The 21,358-nt window shown below is 43.3% G+C and overlaps 1 protein-coding gene across 1 annotated transcript; it reads left to right on the top strand.

The window, feature by feature from the left end:
* The first annotated feature begins 1,169 nt into the window (after nucleotides 1-1,169).
* LOC121840608 (dedicator of cytokinesis protein 3-like) lies at nucleotides 1,170-21,326 on the top strand. Its single transcript, XM_042304899.1, has 10 exons — nucleotides 1,170-1,173; nucleotides 4,696-4,820; nucleotides 6,614-6,776; nucleotides 8,967-9,073; nucleotides 10,191-10,362; nucleotides 11,175-11,272; nucleotides 11,368-11,451; nucleotides 15,485-15,585; nucleotides 20,269-20,350; nucleotides 20,963-21,326. Exons 1-10 carry the CDS (start codon nucleotides 1,170-1,172, stop codon nucleotides 21,203-21,205), a joined length of 1,179 nt encoding a protein of 392 aa, XP_042160833.1. The 3' UTR covers nucleotides 21,206-21,326.
* The last annotated feature ends 32 nt before the right edge of the window (nucleotides 21,327-21,358 follow it).

Raw genomic sequence — 21,358 nt, 5'->3', positions numbered from 1 at the left:
CTAGCCTAGTACTCAGCCCTATACGGACACATCTAGCCTACTACTCAACAAGTCATGTTTCAGTAGTGTCTGACTGACTCCTTCCTGCTACTGTAAAATAACCTGAAATAATCCATGTTTGTGTGAGCATACCTGATTGTGTGTGTGTATGTGTGTGCATACCTGATTGTGTGTGTGTGTGTGTGTGCATACCTGATTGTGTGTGTGTGTGTGTGAGTGAGTCATGGGCAGCGAATGGGAAATTAAAGCTTTAATGGGGTCCAATCTACTAAGACCCAGATACCATCGATCCACCATGTGATTGCAGCCACATATCATCTAGTGCTAGTCAAACTTAGTGCACTGTATAGGGAATAGGGTTCCATAGGGCTCTGGTCTAAAGTAGTGCACTATGTAGGGAATAGGGTTCCATAGGGCTCTGGTCTAAAGTAGGGCACTATATAGGGAATAGGGTACCATGTAGGATGCACTCACAGAGGGCCTCCTGAGTGAGGTGGTGGTCCACAGCACTGCATCACAGCTGCTAGCTGTGCCATTAGAGATCCTGGTTTGACTCCAGGCTCTGTCGCAGCCGGCCGTGACCGGGAGACCCATGACGCGGGGCACAATTGGTCCAGCGTCGTCCGGGTTATGGGAGGGTTTGGCCGTCAGGGATGTCCTTGTCCCATCGCGAACTAGCGACTCCTGTGGCGGGCCGGGCGCAGTGCATGCTGACACGGCCATCAGGTGTACAGTGTTTCCTCTGACAAATTGGTGTGGCTGGCTTCCCGGATTAAGTGGGCATTGTGTCAGAGAAGCAGTGCGGCTTGGTTGGGTCGTGTTTCGGGGGAAGCGCGGCTCTCGACCTTCACCTCTCCCGAGTCCGTACGGGAGTTGCAGCGATGAGACAAGACTGTAACTACCAATTGGATAGAGAAAAAATGGATGCAGATACTCCCACCTAGCATCTCCGGCATTTATATCATTTATTTAATATGAACACAGAAATACTAACGGACTGTGTTACAATGTCCCTAAGTGATATGCCATTGGATACTGGCACATAGCCACAGTCTAACCAGGCGTTGAAAGCAAACACAGTCTATCTTCACATATTACCGTCATCCTTCCTATACAATCTTTCCTCATATAGGGTAATATCCTCCGGTGCCACGGATGTTTATATGCTTATGGGTATACAGTATATCTCCGTTTCCATGCGCAATCACATGAGGACCGTGAATGAAAATAAAATTTGATTTGATTTGATTTGAATGAGTGAGTGGAGGCTTTTCACATTCTTTAAATGGGCAAGGTGGTATTTGGAGAAGATGTGATGGATTTGATGGGTGTTTGGATAGAGAGCGAGGTAAGCGAGAGGGGGAGAAACAGAGAGGTAGTGAGTTAGAGAGAGTGGGGCTGGGGAGAGCTAGATAAAGAGAGCGAGAACAGAGAACAGAGAGAAGACCAGAGAGAGTGCAAGAGAGAGAGAGAGCACGCAACAGAGAGAGATATTATGTAATAATGTAGTTAAACTGTAGTAATATTACTGTAATAATGTAGTTAAACTGTAGTAATATTACTGTAATAATGTAGTTAAACTGTAGTAATATTACTGTAATAATGTAGTTAAACTGTAGTAATATTACTGTAACACTGTAGTTAAACTGTAGTAATATTACTGTAATAATGTAGTTAAACTGTAGTAACATTACTGTAATAATGTAGTTGTAGTAATATTACTGTAATAATGTAGTTAAACTGTAGTAATATTACTGTAATAATGTAGTTAAACTGTAGTAATATTACTGTAATAATGTAGTTAAACTGTAGTAATATTACTGTAACACTGTAGTTAAACTGTAGTAATATTACTGTAATAAAGTAACTGTAGTAATATTAATGTAATAATGTAGTTAAACTGTAGTAATATTACTGTAATAATGTAGTTAAACTGTAGTAATATTACTGTAATAATGTAGTTAAACTGTAGTAATATTACTGTAATAATGTAGTTAAACTGTAGTAATATTAATGTAATAATGTAGTTAAACTTAGTAATATTATGTAATAACGTAGTTAAACTGTAGTAATATTACTGTAATAATGTAGTTAAACTGTAGTAATATTACTGTAATAATGTAGTTAAACTGTAGCAATATTAATGTAATAATGTAGTTAAACTGTAGTAATATTACTATAATAATGTAGTTAAACTGTAGTAATATTACTGTAATAATGTAGTTAAATTGTAGTAATATTACTATAATAATGTAGTTAAACTGTAGTAATATTACTGTAATAATGTAGTTAAATTGTAGTAATATTACTGTAATAATGTAGTTAAACTGTAGTAATATTACTGTAATAATGTAGTTAAACTGTAGTAATATTACTGTAATAATGTAGTTAAACTGTAGTAATATTACTGTAACACTGTAGTTAAACTGTAGTAATATTACTGTAATAAAGTAGGTGTAGTAATATTAATGTAATAATCAGGTTAAACTGTAGTAATATTACTGTAATAATGTAGTTCAACTGTAGCAATATTAATGTAATAATGTAGTTAAACTGTAGTAATATTACTGTAATAATGTAGTTGTAGTAATATTAATGTAATAATGTAGTTCAACTTTAGTAATATTCATGTAATAATGTAGTTAAACTGTAGTAATATTACTGTAATAATCTAGTTAAACTGTAGTAATATTACTGTATTAATGTAGTTGTAGTAATATTAATGTAATAATGTAGTTAAACTGTAGCAATATTAATGTAATAATGTAGTTAAACTGTAGTAATATTACTGTAATAATGTAGTTACATTGTAGTAATGTTACTGTAATAATGTAGTTAAACTGTAGTAATATTACTGTAATAAAGTAGGTGTAGTAATATTAATGTAATAATCAGGTTAAACTGTAGTAATATTACTGTAATAATGTAGTTCAACTGTAGCAATATTCATGTAATTACGTAGTTAAACTGTAGTAATATTACTGTAATAATGTAGTTGTAGTAATATTAATGTAATAATGTAGTTAAACTTTAGTAATATTAATGTAATAATGTAGTTGTAGTAATATTACTGTATTAATGTAGTTGTAGCAATATTAATGTAATAATGTAGTTAAATTGAAGTAATATTACTGTAATAATGTAGTTAAACTGTAGTAATATTACTGTAATAATGTGGGTAAACTGTAGTAATATTAATGTAATAATGTAGTTAAACTGTAGTAATATTACTGTAATAATGTAGTTACATTGTAGTAATGTTACTGTAATAATGTAGTTAAATTGTAGTAATATTACTGTAGTAATGTAGTTAAATTGTAGTAATATTACTATAATAATGTAGTTAAACTGTAGCAATATTAATGTAATAATGTAGTTAAACTGTAGTAATATTACTGTAGTAATGTAGTTAAATTGTAGTAATATTACTATAATAATGTAGTTAAACTGTAGCAATATTAATGTAATAATGTAGTTAAACTGTAGTAATATTACTGTAATAATGTAGTTAAACTGTAGTAATATTACTGTAACAATGTAGTTAAACTGTAGTAATATTACTATAATAATGTAGTTAAACTGTAGTAATATTACTGTAATAATGTAGTTAAACTGTAGTAATATTAATGTAATGTAGTTAAACTGTAGTAATATTACTGTAATAATGTAGTTAAATCGTAGTAATATTATGCAATAATGTAGTTAAACTGTAGTAATATTAATGTAATAATGTAGTTAAACCGTAGTAATATTACTGTAATAATGTAGTTAAACTGTAGTAATATTACTGTAATAATGTAGTTAAACTGTAGTAATAATAATGTAATAATGTAGTTAAACTGTAGTAATATTACTGTAATAATGTAGTTAAATTGTAGTAATATTATGTAATAATGTAGTTAAACTGTAGTAATATTATGTAATAATGTAGTTAAACTGTAGTAATATTACTGTAATAATGTAGTTAAATTGTAGTAATATTATGTAATAATGTAGTTCAGATACAGTGATGTTGCTTCCTCATATTTAATGCATCACTAAAACAACTTTAGAACCAGGACGAAAAAAAGAGAAATGAGAGCATTGGCTATCACTCTGAATAGGATGGTGTGTGTGTGTGTGTGTGTGTGTGTGTGTGTGTGTGTGTGTGTGTGTGTGTGTGTGTGTGTGTTTTTTTTTTGTGTGTTTATGTGTGTGTGTGTGTGTGTTTTGACGCGTGTGTGTGTGTATGTTGACGCGTGTGTGTGTATGTGTGTGTATGTTCACGCATACGTGTGTGTGTATGTGTGCGGGTAAATAGGTCAACAGTTTCGAAAAGATCAATGTGGTGTTTCGGCATCTAGCAGCACATCCAGGGGGTGGTGGAGACAGTCCAGTTAGCTGAGTGTTTACCCAGGGAAAAGGTCATGTTTTGGGAGGGGAAGTGAAGGAGAGGGATGGGGCTCTGGAGGTGGAAGATCTGGGTGTAAACTCTACTCTCCACAGCCTCTCTCAGCCGGAATCACTGTTATGTCATAGACAGAAACGGGGGTTTTCGTTCAAATAAAAATTCCATAGCGTCACGTCTTACAAGGCCAGACACTACTTTGACCAACCAATCTACCGAAAGTGAATTCAGTCATTTATTTTTTATTTATTTACCAACAACCCGTTGTTGATGCGCCTTGATGTAAATTGTCTGTCTAATCTCCCCAGGTGACATCCGTAACGACCTGTACCTCACCTTGGAAAGAGGAGACTTTGAGAGGGGAGGGAAGAGTGTCCAGAAGAACATTGAGGTCTCCGTCTACGTGCTCTTCGCAGACGGAGAAATACTCAAAGTAGGTGGTTTTTTTCCTAAAGGAGAAATACTCAAAGTAGGTGTTATTTCCTAAAGGAGAAATACTCAAAGTAGGTGGTTTTTTTCCTAAAGGAGAAATACTCAAAGTAGGTGTTATTTCCTAAAGGAGAAATACTCAAAGTAGGTGTTTTTTTTCCTGAAGACCTTAAAACGTCATGCGACTTTACGAATATGTTTTATACACTAAACAAAAAATATATAAACGCAACGTTTATATATGTTGAGCTGAAATTAAAGATGCCAGATATTTTCCATGCCCACAAAAAAACATATTTCTCTAAAATGTTGTGAACAAATTTGTTTGCATCCCTGCTAGAGAGCATTTCTCTATAGCCAAGTTAATTCATCCACCTGACAGGTGTGGCATATCAAGAAAATGATTAAACAGCATGATCTTTACACAGGTGCACCTTGTGCTGGAAACAATAAAAGTCCACTCTTAAACACAATGCCACAGATGTCTAGGAAGATCATAGGAAGAGATGTTGCCAGATAATTTAATGTTCATTTATCTACCATAAACTGCCTTCAACGTTGTTTTAGAGAATTTTGCATTGCGTCCTGCCGGCCTCATAACTACAGAGCACGTGTAACCACGCCAGCTCAGGACCTCCACATCCGGCTTCTTCACCTGCGGGTTCGCTCCTCGGACAGCCAATGAAACTGTGGGTTTACAAAGCCAAAGAATTTCTTCAGAAACCGTCTCAGAGCAGCTCATCATCCTCACCAGAGTCTTGACCTGACTGAAGTTCGGCGTCGTAACCGACTTCAGTGGGCAAATGCTCACCTTCGATGGCCATTGACACAGAGATATCATGATGAGATCCCGAGGCCCATTGTCGTGCCATTCATCCACAACCATGACATCATGTTTCAAGCATGATAATACATGGCCCAATGTCACAAGGATCTGTACACAATTCCTGGAAGCTGAAAATGTCCCAGTTCTTCCTTGGCCTGCATAATCACCAGACAAGTCACCCAACGAGCATGTTTAGGATGCTCTGGATCGACTTGTACGACAGTGTATTCCAGTTCCCGCCAATATCCAGCAACTTCACACAGCAATTGAAACAATTGAAGAGAAGTGGGAGGACAAATTTCCAAAGTCCACAACCAACATCCTGATGAACTCTACGTGAAAGAGATGTGACGCCTTACAGGAGGACTGGTATCTGTGACCAACAGAAGAAACTTTCAATGTTCTTGAAATTGTCCGGATTGACCTTCATGTCTGAAAGTAGTGACGGACTGTTGTTTCTCTTTGCTTATTTGAGCTGTTCTTGCCATAATATGGACTTGGTATTTTACCAAATAGGGCTATCTTCTGTATATCACCCCTACCTTGTCACAACACAAGTGATTGGCTCAAACGCATTAAGAGGGAAAGAAATTCCACAAATGAACTTTTAACAAGACACACCTGTTAATTGAAATGCATTCCATGTGACTACCTCATAAAGCTGGTTGAGAGAATGCCAAGAGTGTGCAAAGCTGTCATCAAAGAAAAGGGTGGCTATATGAAGAATCTCAAATATAAAATATATTTATATTTGTTTAACACTTTTTTGGTTACTACATGATTCCATGTGTTATTTCATAGTTTTGATGTCTTCACTATTATTCTATAAATGTAGAAAATAGTATAAATAAAGGAAAACCCTGGAGTAGGTGCATCCAAACTTTGGACTGGTACTGTATGTGAAACAATCTAAATAATTGTATGGTGTCCGTGTGTGTCTGTATCAATATGTACTTCCCTGTTCTTCTCAGGACTGTATCAGCCTGGGCAGTGGTGAGCCCCACATCAGTGAACATCGCTCATTTGTCCTCTACCACAACAACAGCCCCCGCTGGAGCGAAGTGGTTAAACTACCCATCCCCATAGACCGCTTCAGAGGGTCACACCTACGCTTCGAGTTCAGACACTGCTCCAGTGAGTACTGGCCTGGTCACTACATTCTGACACTGCTCCAATGAGTACTGGCCTGGTCTCTACATTCAGACACTGCTCCAGTGAGTACTGGCCTGGTCTCTACATTCAGACACTGCTCCAATGAGTACTGGCCTAGTCACTACATTCTGACACTGCTCCAGTGAGTACTGGCCTAGTCACTACATTCTGACACTGCTCCAGTGAGTACTGGCCTAGTCACTACATTCTGACACTGCTCCAGTGAGTACCGGCCTAGTCACTACATTCTGACACTGCTCCAGTGAGTACTGGCCTAGTCACTACATTCTGACACTGCTCCAGTGAGTACTGGCCTAGTCACTACATTCTGACACTGCTCCAGTGAGTACTGGCCTAGTCACTACATTCTGACACTGCTCCAGTGAGTACTGGCCTAGTCACTACATTCTGACACTGCTCCAGTGAGTACTGGCCTGGTCTCTACATTCAGACACTGATCCAGTGAGTACTGGCCTGGTCTCTACATTCAGACACTGATCCAGTGAGTACCGGCCTGGTCTCTACATTCCGGTCCTCTGGCAGTCTCTATGGGGGTGCCACAGGGTTCAATTCTCGGGCCGACTCTTTTCTCTGTATATATCAATGACGTTGCTCTTGCTGCGGGCGATTCCCTGATCCACCTCTACGCAGACGACACCATTCTATATACTTTCGGCCCGTCATTGGACACTGTGCTATCCAACCTCCAAACAAGCTTCAATGCCATACAACACTCCTTCCGTGGCCTCCAACTGCTCTTAAACGCTAGTAAAACCAAATGCATGCTTTTCAACCGATCGCTGCCTGCACCCGCATGCCCGACTAGCATCACCACCCTGGATGGTTCCGACCTTGAATATGTGGACATCTATAAGTACCTAGGTGTCTGGCTAGACTGCAAACTCTCCTTCCAGACTCATATCAAACATCTCCAATCGAAAATCAAATCAAGAGTCGGCTTTCTATTCCGTAACAAAGCCTCCTTCACTCACGCCGCCAAGCTTACCCTAGTAAAACTGACTATCCTTCCGATCCTCGACTTCGGCGATGTCATCTACAAAATGGCTTCCAACACTCTACTCAGCAAACTGGATGCAGTCTATCACAGTGCCATCCGTTTTGTCACTAAAGCACCTTATACCACCCACCACTGCGACCTGTATGCTCTAGTCGGCTGGCCCTCATTACATATTCGTCGCCAGACCCACTGGCTCCAGGTCATCTACAAGTCCATGCTAGGTAAAGCTCCGCCTTATCTCAGTTCACTGGTCACGATGGCAACACCCATCCGTAGCACGCGCTCCAGCAGGTGTATCTCACTGATCATCCCTAAAGCCAACACCTCATTTGGCCGCCTTTCGTTCCAGTACTCTGCTGCCTGTGACTGGAACGAATTGCAAAAATCGCTGAAGTTGGAGACTTTTATCTCCCTCACCAACTTCAAACATCAGCTATCTGAGCAGCTAACCGATCGCTGCTGCTGTACATAGTCTATTGGTAAATAGCCCACCCATTTTCACCTACCTCATCCCCATACTGTTTTTATTTATTTACTTGCTCTTTTGCACACCAATATCTCTACCTGTACATGACCATCTGATCATTTATCACGCCAGTGTTAATCTGCAAAATTGTAATTATTCACCTACCTCCTCATGCCTTTTGCACACATTGTATATAGACTCCCCCCTTTGTTTTCTACTGTGTTATTGACTTGTTAATTGTTTATTCCATGTGTAACTCTGTGTTGTCTGCTCACACTGCTATGCTTTATCTTGGCCAGGTCGCAGTTGCAAATGAGAACTTGTTCTCAACTGGCCTACCTGGTTAAATAAAGGTGAAATAAAAAATAAAAAAAAATAAACATTCAGACACTGCTCCAGTGAGTACCTGCCTGCTTTCTAGATCGGTATGTACTGTACTACTCTTTTGTTGTAATGTTCCTTCAAGTGGGTCAGCTAGGTATTGTCACGGTCTAGAGAAAATGTTCAGCGACTCTTGAAGTTGAAGATTCACTTCAGTAGTTCTTATTGGGTAGCAATAGTAGTTGTTTTTCCTTAGTACTAGCCTTGTCACCAGACCTTTAGCTTTGGTACTTAAAAGGGCGGACGGCTGGGTTACAGAGACCAAATGATTGACGGTCTCTCTCTGTCCTTCCTCTCTTCTCTGTAGCCAAAGACAAGGGGGAGAAGAAGCTGTTTGGTTTTTCCTTCACACCACTGATGAGAGAGGACGGGACAACGCTGTCAGACGAGAGTCACGAGCTCTTTGTGTACAAGGTTAGTCAGGAGGCTTTTCTCTCTGTCTCTCTGTCTCCATCTCACAATCTCTCTCTGTCTCTCTGTCTCCATCACAATCAGTTATGACATAGTCGGACGGGACAACGCTGTCAGACGAGAGTCACGAGCTCTATGTCTACAAGGTTAGTCAGGAGGCTTTTCTCTCTCTGTCTCTCTGTCTCCATCTCACAATCTCGCTCTGTCTCTCTGTCCCCCACCACAATCTGTCTCTCAGTCTCTCTGTCTCCATCTCACAATCTGTCACAATCAGTTATGACATAGTCGGACGGGACAATGCTGTCAGACGAGAGTCACGAGCTCTTTGTGTACAAGGTTAGTCAGGAGGCTTTTCTCTCTGTCTCTCTGTCTCCATCTCACAATCTGTCACAATCAGTTATGACATAGTCGGACGGGACAACGCTGTCAGACGAGTCTACAAGGTTAGTCAGGAGTCTTTTCTCTCTGTCTCCATCTCACAATCTCTCTCTGTCTCTCTGTCCCCCACCACAATCTGTCTCTCTGTCTCCATCTCACAATCTCTCTCTGTCTCTCTGTCCCCCACCACAATCTGTCTCTCTGTCTCCATCTCACAATCTCTCTCTGTCTCTCTGTCCCCCACCACAATCTGTCTCTCAGTCTCTCTGTCTCCATCACAATCTGTCACAATCAGTTATGACATAGTCTGTCCTCTCAGGCCAGTTTTTGTTTGCGGTTTCATTTGCCAGGCTATGATCACTAATTCTGTGAATAGGTACTTCTTTGTTTGGGGTCTTCTACACAGGTTAAGTATTCAGCTAAAGCGAAGTCCGGTAGCATTCCATCTTTCTCTGATCTACAACCTGATCTCTATCTCTGTCTCCGTCTCTGTCTCTGTTCCTGTCTTTCTCTTTGTCTGTCTGTCTGTCTGTCTGTCTGTCTGTCTGTCTGTCTGTCTGTCTGTCTGTCTGTCTGTCTGTCTGTCTGTCTGTCTGTCTGTCTGTCTGTCTGTCTGTCTGTCTGTCTGTCTGTCTGTCTGTCTGTCTGTCTGTCTGTCTGTCTGTCTGTCTGTCTGTCTGTCTGTCTGTCTGTCTGTCTGTCTCTCTCTCTCTCTCTCTCTCTCTCTCTCTCCCTCCCCCAGTGTGATGAGAATGCTACGTTCAGTAACCACGCGTTGTACCTGGGTCTGCCCTGCTGTAAGGAGGACTTCAACGGCTGTCCCAACATTCCCTCCAGCCTCATCTTCCAACGCAGCACCAAGGAGACCCTCTGGATCTCCACACAGCTCTCCTCCACCAAGCTCACACAGAATGGTAGGTCTCTTCTCCTCCACCAAGCTCACACAGAATGGTAGGTCTCTTCTCCTCCACCAAGCTCACACAGAATGGTAGGTCTCTTCTCCTCCACCAAGCTCACACAGAATGGTAGGTCTCTTTACCTCCCCTCTCATCTCCCCTCCCCTGCTCTCCTCTCCTCTCCTACCCTCTCCCCTCCCCTCTATTCCTCTCCTCTCTTCCCCTCTCCTCTCGCCTCCTCTCCTCTCCTCTCTTCCCCTCTCCTCTCGCCTCCTCTCCTCTCCTCTCTTCCCCTCTCCTCTCTCCCCTCTCCTCTTCCTCTCCTCTCCTCTCCTCTCTCCTCTCCTCTCCTCTCCTCTCCCTCCTCTCCTCTCCTCTCCTCTCCTCTCCTCTCCTCTCCTCTCCTCTCCTCTCCTCTCCTCTCCTCTCCTCTCTCTCCTCTCCTCTCCTCTCCTCTCTTCTCCTCTCCTCTCCTCTCCTCTCCTCTCCTCTCCTCTCCTCTCCTCTCCTCTCCTCTCTTCCCCTCTCCTCTCCTCTCTTCCCCTCTCCTCTTCTCTCTCCTCTCCTCTCCTCTCCTCTCCTCTCCTCTCCTCTCCTCTCCCTCTCCTCTCCTCTCCTCTCCTCTCCTCCCTCTCCTCTCCTCTCCTCTCCCTCTCCTCTCCTCTCCTCTCCTCTCCTCTCCTCTCCTCCCTCTCCTCCCTCTCCTCTCTCCTCTCCTCGCCTCTCCCCTCCCCTTTTGTCAGCCAAGTTGATCTTGATCTAATTTCGATTTTTGTTAGATTCCAATCCCGATTCTGATTCCGTTTTTTGATTCCAATTCCAATTCATAGTGGACCTGCTTGCGTTGTTGAAGTGGAAGGCCCACCCAGACAGAGTGATGGACATCCTGGGGAGACTACGTCACGTCAGTGGAGAGGAGATCGTCAAGGTCGGACAGACTTACGAATACACCTTTACCATCTACACGATCTATGAAATGTAACCCTGGTGATCTAAAAAACAAACACATGTTCAATCTTACAGTTTCTTCAAGACATCTTGGACACGCTGTTTTCCATCCTGGATGACAACACTGACAAGTACGGTCCCCTGGTGTTCCAGTCACTGGTGAGAAACCTTTTCAAATGGACTGTATTTTTTTACGTAATGTGTGTGTGTGTGTGTGTCTCTGAGCACGCTCATGACCCTGATCTTTATTGTGAGCTAGGTGAGTGTATTCCTGTGTGACACGACTCTTGGCATCTTCCTGTCCAGCACAGTGATCATCTGTTGCTACAGATCACCTCCAGAGTCGTGCATCACCTGACCTGTGTCGTGCATCACCTGACCTGAGTCATGCATCACCTGACCTGTGTCGGAAAATGGCACCTTACGTAGTGCACTACTTTAGACCAGGGTTTCATAGGGCTCTAGTAAAACGTAGTGCACTACTTTAGACCAGGGCTCATAGGGCTCTAGTAAAAAGTAGTGCACTACTTTAGACCAGGGTTCCATAGGGCTCTAGTAAAAAGTAGTGCGCTACTTTAGACCAGGGTTCCATAGGGCTCTAGTAAAAAGTAGTGCACTGTACATGTGTAGGATCGTGCACAGAGGGTAGTGCGTACGGCACAGTACATCACCGGGGCCAAGCTTCCTGCCCTCCAGGACCTCTATACCAGGCGATGTCAGAGGAAGACCCTAAAAATTGTCAAAGACTCCAGCCACTCTAGTCATAGACTGTTATCCCTGCTACCGCATGGCACTGCAGGAAATGCTTGACATAAATAAATTCACTGAAAACCCACACTAACATACTGTTACTGACATACTGTTACTGCACTTTTCATGTAGCTTACTTTTGTCCAGCTAATAGCCTAACCACCGATCAAGCAACATTATGGACCAAACGTTCAAATCCTGTCGCAGCAGGATTATTTCGCTGTGACAATAAGGGTCCAAATTAAGATCCTACACTTGTATAGGGAATATGGTGGTGTCAGTGTGTCCCAGCTGGCCCAGAGCCAGGGATTATTAGGAACTCTCTCTCAGCCAGCTGCCTCTGCAGGGCCAGATCTCAGAGGATCGTTTAGCCTATCCGAGACCTCCTCACAACAGAGTCAAAGACTGACTCCTTCCTGTCTGTCATGTTGGGGATGGAGATCAGTGGCTAGACAACGTGGATGGATGGGCTCACTGCTCAGAGGAACAGTCTGTATGATGGGTGGGCTCACTGCTCAGAGGAACAGTCTGTATGATGGGTGGGCTCACTGCTCAGAGGAACAGTCTGTATGATGGGTGGGCTCACTGCTCAGAGGAACAGTCTGTATGATGGGTGGGCTCACTGCTCAGATGAACAGTCTGTATGATGGGTGGGCTCACTGCTCAGAGGAACAGTCTGTATGATGGGTGGGCTCACTGCTCAGATGAACAGTCTGTATGATGGGTGGGCTCACTGCTCAGATGAACAGTCTGTATGATGGGTGGGCTCAATGCTCAGATGAACAGTCTGTATGATGGATGGGCTCACTGCTCAGAGGAACAGTCTGTATGATGGGTGGGCTCACTGCTCAGATGAACAGTCTGTATGATGGGTGGGCTCACTGCTCAGAGGAACAGTCTGTATGATGGGTGGCTCACTGCTCAGATGAACAGTCTGTATGATGGGTGGGCTCACTGCTCAGATGAACAACAGCTCAGAGGAACAGTCTGTATGATGGGTGGGCTCACTGCTCAGATGAACAGTCTGTATGATGGGTGGGCTCACTGCTCAGAGGAACAGTCTGTATGATGGGTGGGCTCACTGCTCAGATGAACAGTCTGTATGATGGGTGGGCTCATGATGGGTGCTCAGATGAACAGTCTGTATGATGGGTGGGCTCACTGCTCAGAGGAACAGTCTGTATGATGGGTGGGCTCACTGCTCAGATGAACAGTCTGTATGATGGGTGGGCTCACTGCTCAGATGAACAGTCTGTATGATGGGTGGGCTCACTGCTCAGATGAACAGTCTGTATGATGGGTGGGCTCACTGCTCAGATGAACAGTCTGTATGATGGGTGGGCTCACTGCTCAGAGGAACAGTCTGTATGATGGGTGGGCTCACTGCTCAGAGGAACAGTCTGTATGATGGGTGGGCTCACTGCTCAGAGGAACAGTCTGTATGATGGATGGGCTCACTGCTCAGAGGAACAGTCTGTATGATGGGTGGGCTCACTGCTCAGATGAACAGTCTGTATGATGGGTGGTCTCACTGCTCAGATGAACAGTCTGTATGATGGGTGGGCTCACTGCTCACAGAAGAGGCAGGGTACATTTAAAATGGCACCCTATTCCCTATTAATGCACTATTTTTGACTAGAAAAGTAGTGGTCCATAATGGGAATATGATGCCTTTTTGGACTTACCATGGCTCTTCTGTGAGGCTCAACAAGCCTGGTCAAAAGTAGTGCACTATTTTAAGGGAATAGGGTGCCATGTTGGGCTTACCCCAGTGTACCTTCATCTCAGCCTGGTAATAAGCTATAGAAAGGACCCCAGAGTGGAGCTGCTCACTGAACCTGGTGATGGGCATCCAGAGATCACATGTTTAACCAGAGATCACATGTTTAACCAGAGATCACATGTTTAACCAGAGATCACATGTTTAACCAGAGATCACATGTTTAACCAGAGATCACATCTTTAACCAGAGATCACATCTTTAACCAGAGATCACATGTTTAACCAGAGATCACATGTTTAACCAGAGATCACATCTTTAACCAGAGATCACATCTTTAACCAGAGATCACATCTTTAACCAGAGATCACATGTTTAACCAGAGATCACATGTTTAACCAGAGATCACATGTTTAACCAGAGATCACATGTTTAACCAGAGATCACATCTTTAACCAGAGATCACATCTTTAACCAGAGATCACATCTTTAACCAGAGATCACATCTTTAACCAGAGATCACACGTTTAACCAGAGATCACACGTTTAACCAGAGATCACATGTTTTGTTTAAATACTGCTAAACTATTTGGTGGAATGTGCTTTGTGACTTGGCCTTAATCGTTTTGTTGTTGTAAACGTTTTCTTTAAGGCTCCAGTGTTCCATTTGTACAAGTTGCATTTGCAGGGCACAACAACAACAACAACAACAACAACAACAAAAATAAACCAAAAGCATCACACCGTTCTTCTCCCTAAATTCCCTTTCCCTACCGTGTCTCGCTCACTCGATTTGCACTCCCTCTACACACGTGTGCTGAGTGCACACACAAGCTACCGCTAAGACCTACAGAAATAAATGCCTATAATAAAAATAGTGGGACAAAACCTCGAACTGATGTGATACACAAGCTGCTGTACATTTCTTGCAAAATGACGACAGTTTTTTATCACATATTCAAATTGTACTGGTTGGTTGACGTAAGGAAATATAAGTTAAAACAACTAGCTAAAATGTTGGAATAATTGTATCCCGTATATTTTTCTGCTTATATTAGTCTACTTTGTGAGCTGCTAGTGCCATTTAGAATTGGTTAGCCTAGGCTATAACCCCCCTAAACAATAGACAGGTTCCACACTGAAAATAGACAAAGAGCACATTTTCATCGGAATCATTAAACCATTAATGCCTACTCACCAAACGGATGCCCTGGACGTGGTTCAGCACCATGCAGGGTTCCACGTGGAATTGATCATCCATTTAGAGAATTCCAAAGAACAGAAACTAAATCAAACGTCTGTATATCGAAAAAGAAGACCAATTTTTAGTTTGAAACCCTGAAAGAATTGTCTTCAACGCGTCAAATCACAATAACTGTTCCTGAAGCGAGATGCACATCTCTTCACACTGGTAACATTTCTTCATTTGGAAAAATATTCTGTTATGTTTTTTTTGCTATAAAATAGCTGTGATGTCATTGAAGCGTCAAGTCCGACAACCGTTTGTCCCCTAATTCCAGGGCTCTTACATTGAAGTCTACTCCGACCTCTACTCCTAACTGACTATCTCTCTCTCCTTCTCCTCCTCAGGTGTTGTTCTTACAGTCCTCCATTGTCAAGACTCCTAACTGACTATCTCTCTCTCCTTCTCCTCAGGTGTTGTTCTTACAGTCCTCCATTGTCAAGACTCCTAACTGACTACATCTCTCTCCTTCTCCTCAGGTGTTCATCATTAATCTGCTGAGGGACAGTAAGTACTATCACTTCTGCCCCGTCATGGACACTTACATCCAGAAGCACTTTGCTGGAGCGCTGGCGTACAAGTGAGTTTCCTTTGTAACGTCTGGTATTTCTTTTTATTTTACCTTTATTTAACCTTTATTTAACCAGGCAAGTCAGTTCAGAACAAATTCTTATTTTCAATGACGGCCTAGGAACAGTGGGTTAACTGCCTATTCAGGGGCAGAATGACAGATTTGTACCTTGTCAGCTCAGGGATTTGAACTTGCAACCTTCCGGTTACTAGTCCAACGCTCGAACCACTAGGCTACCCTGCCGCCCCATTTATTCCTTTATGTACCTGGTAAGTTGACTGAGAACACTTTCTCATTTACAACAACAACCTGGGGAATAGTTACAGGGGAGAGGGATGAGCCAACTGGAAGTTGGGGATGATTAGGTGGCCATGATGGTATGAGGGACAGATTGGGAATTTAGTCAGGACACCAGAGTTAACACCCCCCTACTGTTACAATAAGTGCCATGGGATCTTTAGTGTCCACAGAGAGTCAGAACACCTGTTTATCGTCCCATCTGAAAGACAGCACCCTACATAGGGCAATGTCCCCAATCACTGCCCTGGGTCATTGGAATATTTTTATTAGAGCAGAGGAAAGAGTGCTCCTACTGGCTCTCCAACACCACTGCCAGCAGCATCTGGTCTCCCATCTAGTGACCGACCAGGACAAACCCTTCTTAGCCTCAGAGGCAAGCTAGCAGTTGGATGCAGGGTGATATGCTGCTGGCAATATATCTGTCTAGTATCTGATTGGAGTCTACCTGTGGTAAATTCAATTGACATGATTTGAAAAGTCACACTCCTGTCTATATAAGGTTCCACAGTTGACAATGCATATCCTCCGAGACAGGATTGTGTCGAGGTACAGATCTGTGGAAGGGTACCTGTAGCATTGAAGGTCCCCAAGAACACAGTGGCCTCCATCATTCTTAAATGAAAAAAGTTTAGAACCAATAAGTCTCTTCCTAGAGCTGGTCACCCGGCCAAACTGAGCATTGGGGGAGAAGGGCCTTGGAAAGAGCTCTAGAGTTCCTCTGTGGAGATGGGAGAACCTTCCAGAATGACAATAATCTCTGCATCCATCCACCAATCAGGCCTTTATGGTAGAGTGGCCAGAGGAAAGTCACTTCTCAGTAAAAGGCACATGACAGCCCGCTTGGAGTTTGCCAAAAGGCACCTAAAGACTCTCAGACCATGAGAAACAAGATTCTCATGCTATTTACGGAAACTAAAACAAGAGGTTCCCACGCTAAGGTCTGTCCAACGCTGGTCTGACCAAGCTGACTCCACACTCCAAGACTGCTTCCATCACGTGGACTGGGAGATGTTTCGTATTGCGTCAGACAACAACATTGATGAATACGCTGATTCGGTGTGCGAGTTCATTAGAACGTGCGTTGAAGATGTCGTTCCCATAGCAACGATTAAAACATTCCCTAACCAGAAACCGTGGATTGATGGCAGCATTCGTGTGAAACTGAAAGCGCGAACCACTGCTTTTAATCAGGGCAAGGTGTCTGGTAACATGACTGAATACAAACAGTGCAGCTATTCCCTCCGCAAGGCTATCAAACAAGCTAAGCGCCAGTACAGAGACAAAGTAGAATCTCAATTCAACGGCTCAGACACAAGAGGCATGTGGCAGGGTCTACAGTCAATCACGGACTACAGGAAGAAATCCAGCCCAGTCACGGACCAGGATGTCTTGCTCACAGGCAGACTAAATAACTTTTTGCCCACTTTGAGGACAATACAGTGCCACTGACACGGCCTGCAACGAAAACATGCGGTCTCTCCTTCACTGCAGCCGAGGTGAGTAAGACATTTAAACGTGTTAACCCTCGCAAGGCTGCAGGCCCAGACGGCATCCCCAGCCGCGCCCTCAGAGCATGCGCAGACCAGCTGGCCGGTGTGTTTACGGACATATTCAATAAATCCCTATACCAGTCTGCTGTTCCCACATGCTTCAAGAGGGCCACCATTGTTCCTGTTCCCAAGAAAGCTAAGGTAACTGAGCTAAACGACTACCGCTCCGTAGCACTCACATCCGTCATCATGAAGTGCTTTGAGAGACTAGTCAAGGACCATATCACCTCCACCCTACCTGACACCCTAGACCCACTCCAATTTGCTTACCGCCCAAATAGGTCCACAGACGATGCAATCTCAACCACACTGCACACTGCCCTAACCCATCTGGACAAGAGGAATACCTATGTGAGAATGCTGTTCATCGACTACAGCTCGGCATTCAACACCATAGTACCCTCCAAGCTCGTCATCAAGCTCGAGACCCTGGGTCTCGACCCCGCCCTGTGCAACTGGGTACTGGACTTCCTGACGGGCCGCCCCCAGGTGGTGAGGGTAGGCAACAACATCTCCTCCCCGCTGATCCTCAACACTGGGGCCCCACAAGGGTGCGTTCTGAGCCCTCTCCTGTACTCCCTGTTCACCCACGACTGCGTGGCCACGCACGCCTCCAACTCAATCATCAAGTTTGCGGACGACACAACAGTGGTAGGCTTGATTACCAACAACGACGAGACGGCCTACAGGGAGGAGGTGAGGGCCCTCGGAGTGTGGTGTCAGGAAAATAACCTCACACTCAACGTCAACAAAACTAAGGAGATGATTGTGGACTTCAGGAAACAGCAGAGGGAACACCCCCATCCACATCGATGGAACAGTAGTGGAGAGGGTAGCAAGTTTTAAGTTCCTCGCCATACACATCACAGACAAACTGAATTGGTCCACTCACACAGACAGCATCGTGAAGAAGGCGCAGCAGCGCCTCTTCAACCTCAGGAGGCTGAAGAAATTCGGCTTGTCACCAAAAGCACTCACAAACTTCTACAGATGCACAATCGAGAGCATCCTGGCGGGCTGTATCACCGCCTGGTATGGCAACTGCACCGCCCTCAACCGTAAGGCTCTCCAGAGGGTAGTGAGGTCTGCACAACGCATCACCGGGGCAAACTACCTGCCCTCCAGGACACCTACACCACCCGATGCTACAGGAAGGCCATAAAGATCATCAAGGACATCAACCACCCGAGCCACTGCCTGTTCACCCCGCTGTCATCCAGAAGGCGAGGTCAGTACAGGTGCATCAAAGCTGGGACCGAGAGACTGAAAAACAGCTTCTATCTCAAGGCCATCAGACTGTTAAACAGCCACCACTAACATTGAGTGGCTGCTGCCAACACACTGTCAATGACTCAACTCCAGCCACTTTAATAATGGGAATTGATGGGAAATGATGTAAATATATCACTAGCCACTTTAAACAATGCTACCTTATATAATGTTACTTACCCTACATTATTCATCTCATATGCATACGTATATACTGTACTCTATATCATCGACTGCATCCTTATGTAATACATGTATCACTAGCCACTTTAACTATGCCACTTGGTTTACATACTCATCTCATATGTATATACTGTACTCAATATCATCTACTGTATCTTGCCAATGCTGCTCTGTACCATCACTCATTCATATATCCTTATGTACATATTCTTTATCCCCTTACACTGTGTATAAGACAGTAGTTTTTTGGAATTGTTAGTTAGATTACTTGTTCGTTATTACTGCATTGTCGGAACTAGAAGCACAAGCATTTCGCTACACTCGCATTAACATCTGCTAACCATGTGTATGTGACAAATAACATTTGATTTGATTTGATTTGATGAAACCAAGATTGAACTCTTTGGCCTGAATGCCAAACGTCACGTCTAGAGGACACGTGGCACCATGGTGGTGGCAGCATCATGCTGTGGAGATGTCTTTCAGTAGCAGGGACTGGGAGACTAGTCCAGATCGAGGGAAAGATGAACTTAGAAAAGTACAGAGAGATCCTTGATGAAAACCTGCTCCAGAGGATTCAGAACCTCAGACTGGGGAGAAGGTTCGCTTTCCACCAGGACAACGACCCTAAGCACACAGCCAAGACAACTCAGGAGTGGCGTCGGGACAAGTCTCTTAATGTCCTTGAATGGTCCAGCCAGAGCCCGGACTTGAACCCGATCGAACATCTCTGGAGAGACCTGAAAATAGCTGTGCAGCGACGCTCCCCATCCAACCTGACAGAGCTTGAGAGGATCTGCAGAGAAGAATGGGAGAAACTCCTCAGATACAGGTGTCATACCCAAGAAGACTCGAGGTTGTAATAGTTGCTAAAATGTAAAAATAAAATAAAACGTTTTTGCCCTGTCATTATGGGGTATTGTGATGTCATTATGGGGTATTGTGATGTCATTATGGGGTATTGTGATGTCATTATGGGGTATTGCGATGTCATTATGGGGTATTGTGATGTCATTGTGGGGTACTGTGATGTCATTATGGGGTATTGTGATATCATTATGGGGTATTGTGATATCATTATGGGGTATTGTGATGTCATTATGTATTGTGATGTCATTATGGGGTATTGTGATGTCATTATGGGGTATTGTGATGTCATTATGGGGTATTGTGATGTCATTATGGGGTATTGTGATGTCATTATGGGGTATTGTGTGTAGAATGATAAGGGGGGGGAAACGATTTAATCTATTTTAGAATAAGGTTGTAACAAAATGTGGAAAAAGTCAAGGGGTCTGAATACTTTCTGAATGCACTGTCAGTACAAAATGAAGACCCCCCTCACTTTTGCTGGTTTTGATGAAACGTCTTTGTCTCGTGCTTTCTCCAGAGAGTTGATCCGCTGTCTGAAGTGGTACATGGACCGTTCTGCAGAGGTGGTGAGACAGAACCACATCCAGGAGGCCATGAGGGTAGGAGAACTCCACTGGAAGTGACCCATGGGAATATGTTTTGAGTTGGGGGGGGTGCTAAAAATGTCCTTGACATGTATGTGACCAAAAAAACTCCTCTTGATTGTTCCTGGTAGTGAAAGAAATTGTCCGGGGAAAAAATCATTACATTACAGTTGAAATACAGTTGAAATACCAGTACAGTGCAAAATCTACAGTCATATGGAATGTGTTTGGAGACTATCATGGTTGACTGAATATTGTTTCATTTATTTAAAAAGTATCACACTTTTTTTTCTGATAAAAATCACAGTAGACTGAACCTCAACATGCTATTTAATATTTATCGTAATAAAAATGAAGTATTTTTCGACATAAAGAAAGTCGTGCCCTTTTTGCACGTTGTTTATTAGAATCTTGATTTCCAGATTTCCAGACTTGGACATGTCTATGCCCTGGTGTCTCTCTTTCCCTCTTTGTGATTTCCTGCCCTAAGCCCAAATCTAACCCTGGCACCTTCAGGATGTTCTGTTGGTCAAGTGGTGAAGAGGTTAGGTTGACATGCGAGAGAGGTTTCGATCCAACCAGTTACACTTTATTAAACACATCTATGTCCTTATCTCCTCCACCCAGGCTCTGGAATACCTGTTGAAGTTCATTATCCAGTCTCGAATCCTGTACTCCCGTGCTACCTGTGGTATGGAGGAAGAACAGTTCAGAGCCAGCATCCAGGAGCTCTTCCTGTCCATCCGCTTTGTCCTCAGTCTGGACAGCCGCGGCTCTGAGACGCTCGTTTTCACACAGGTCAGTGACCTAAACACACCCCAGAGGTCTAAACATTCTGACACACAGCAGAGTTTGGGAGACCTACACTGACCCCACCCCCAGTTTAATAATATAATGGTAATAGTAATAGCCAGTAGCCTTAAGCATGGCTAAATGTTGTTTAGGTGCTAACCATTGTAATGTTCAGCGCTCTTCTTCTAGCCCCCCGCAGATCAAGATAGCTTATTGTGTGTTTCTTTGTTC

Source organism: Oncorhynchus tshawytscha, linkage group LG02, assembly GCF_018296145.1.
Source record: "Oncorhynchus tshawytscha isolate Ot180627B linkage group LG02, Otsh_v2.0, whole genome shotgun sequence".
Classification (NCBI taxonomy): domain Eukaryota; kingdom Metazoa; phylum Chordata; class Actinopteri; order Salmoniformes; family Salmonidae; genus Oncorhynchus; species Oncorhynchus tshawytscha.
This window is presented reverse-complemented; position numbering and strand designations above follow the sequence as displayed.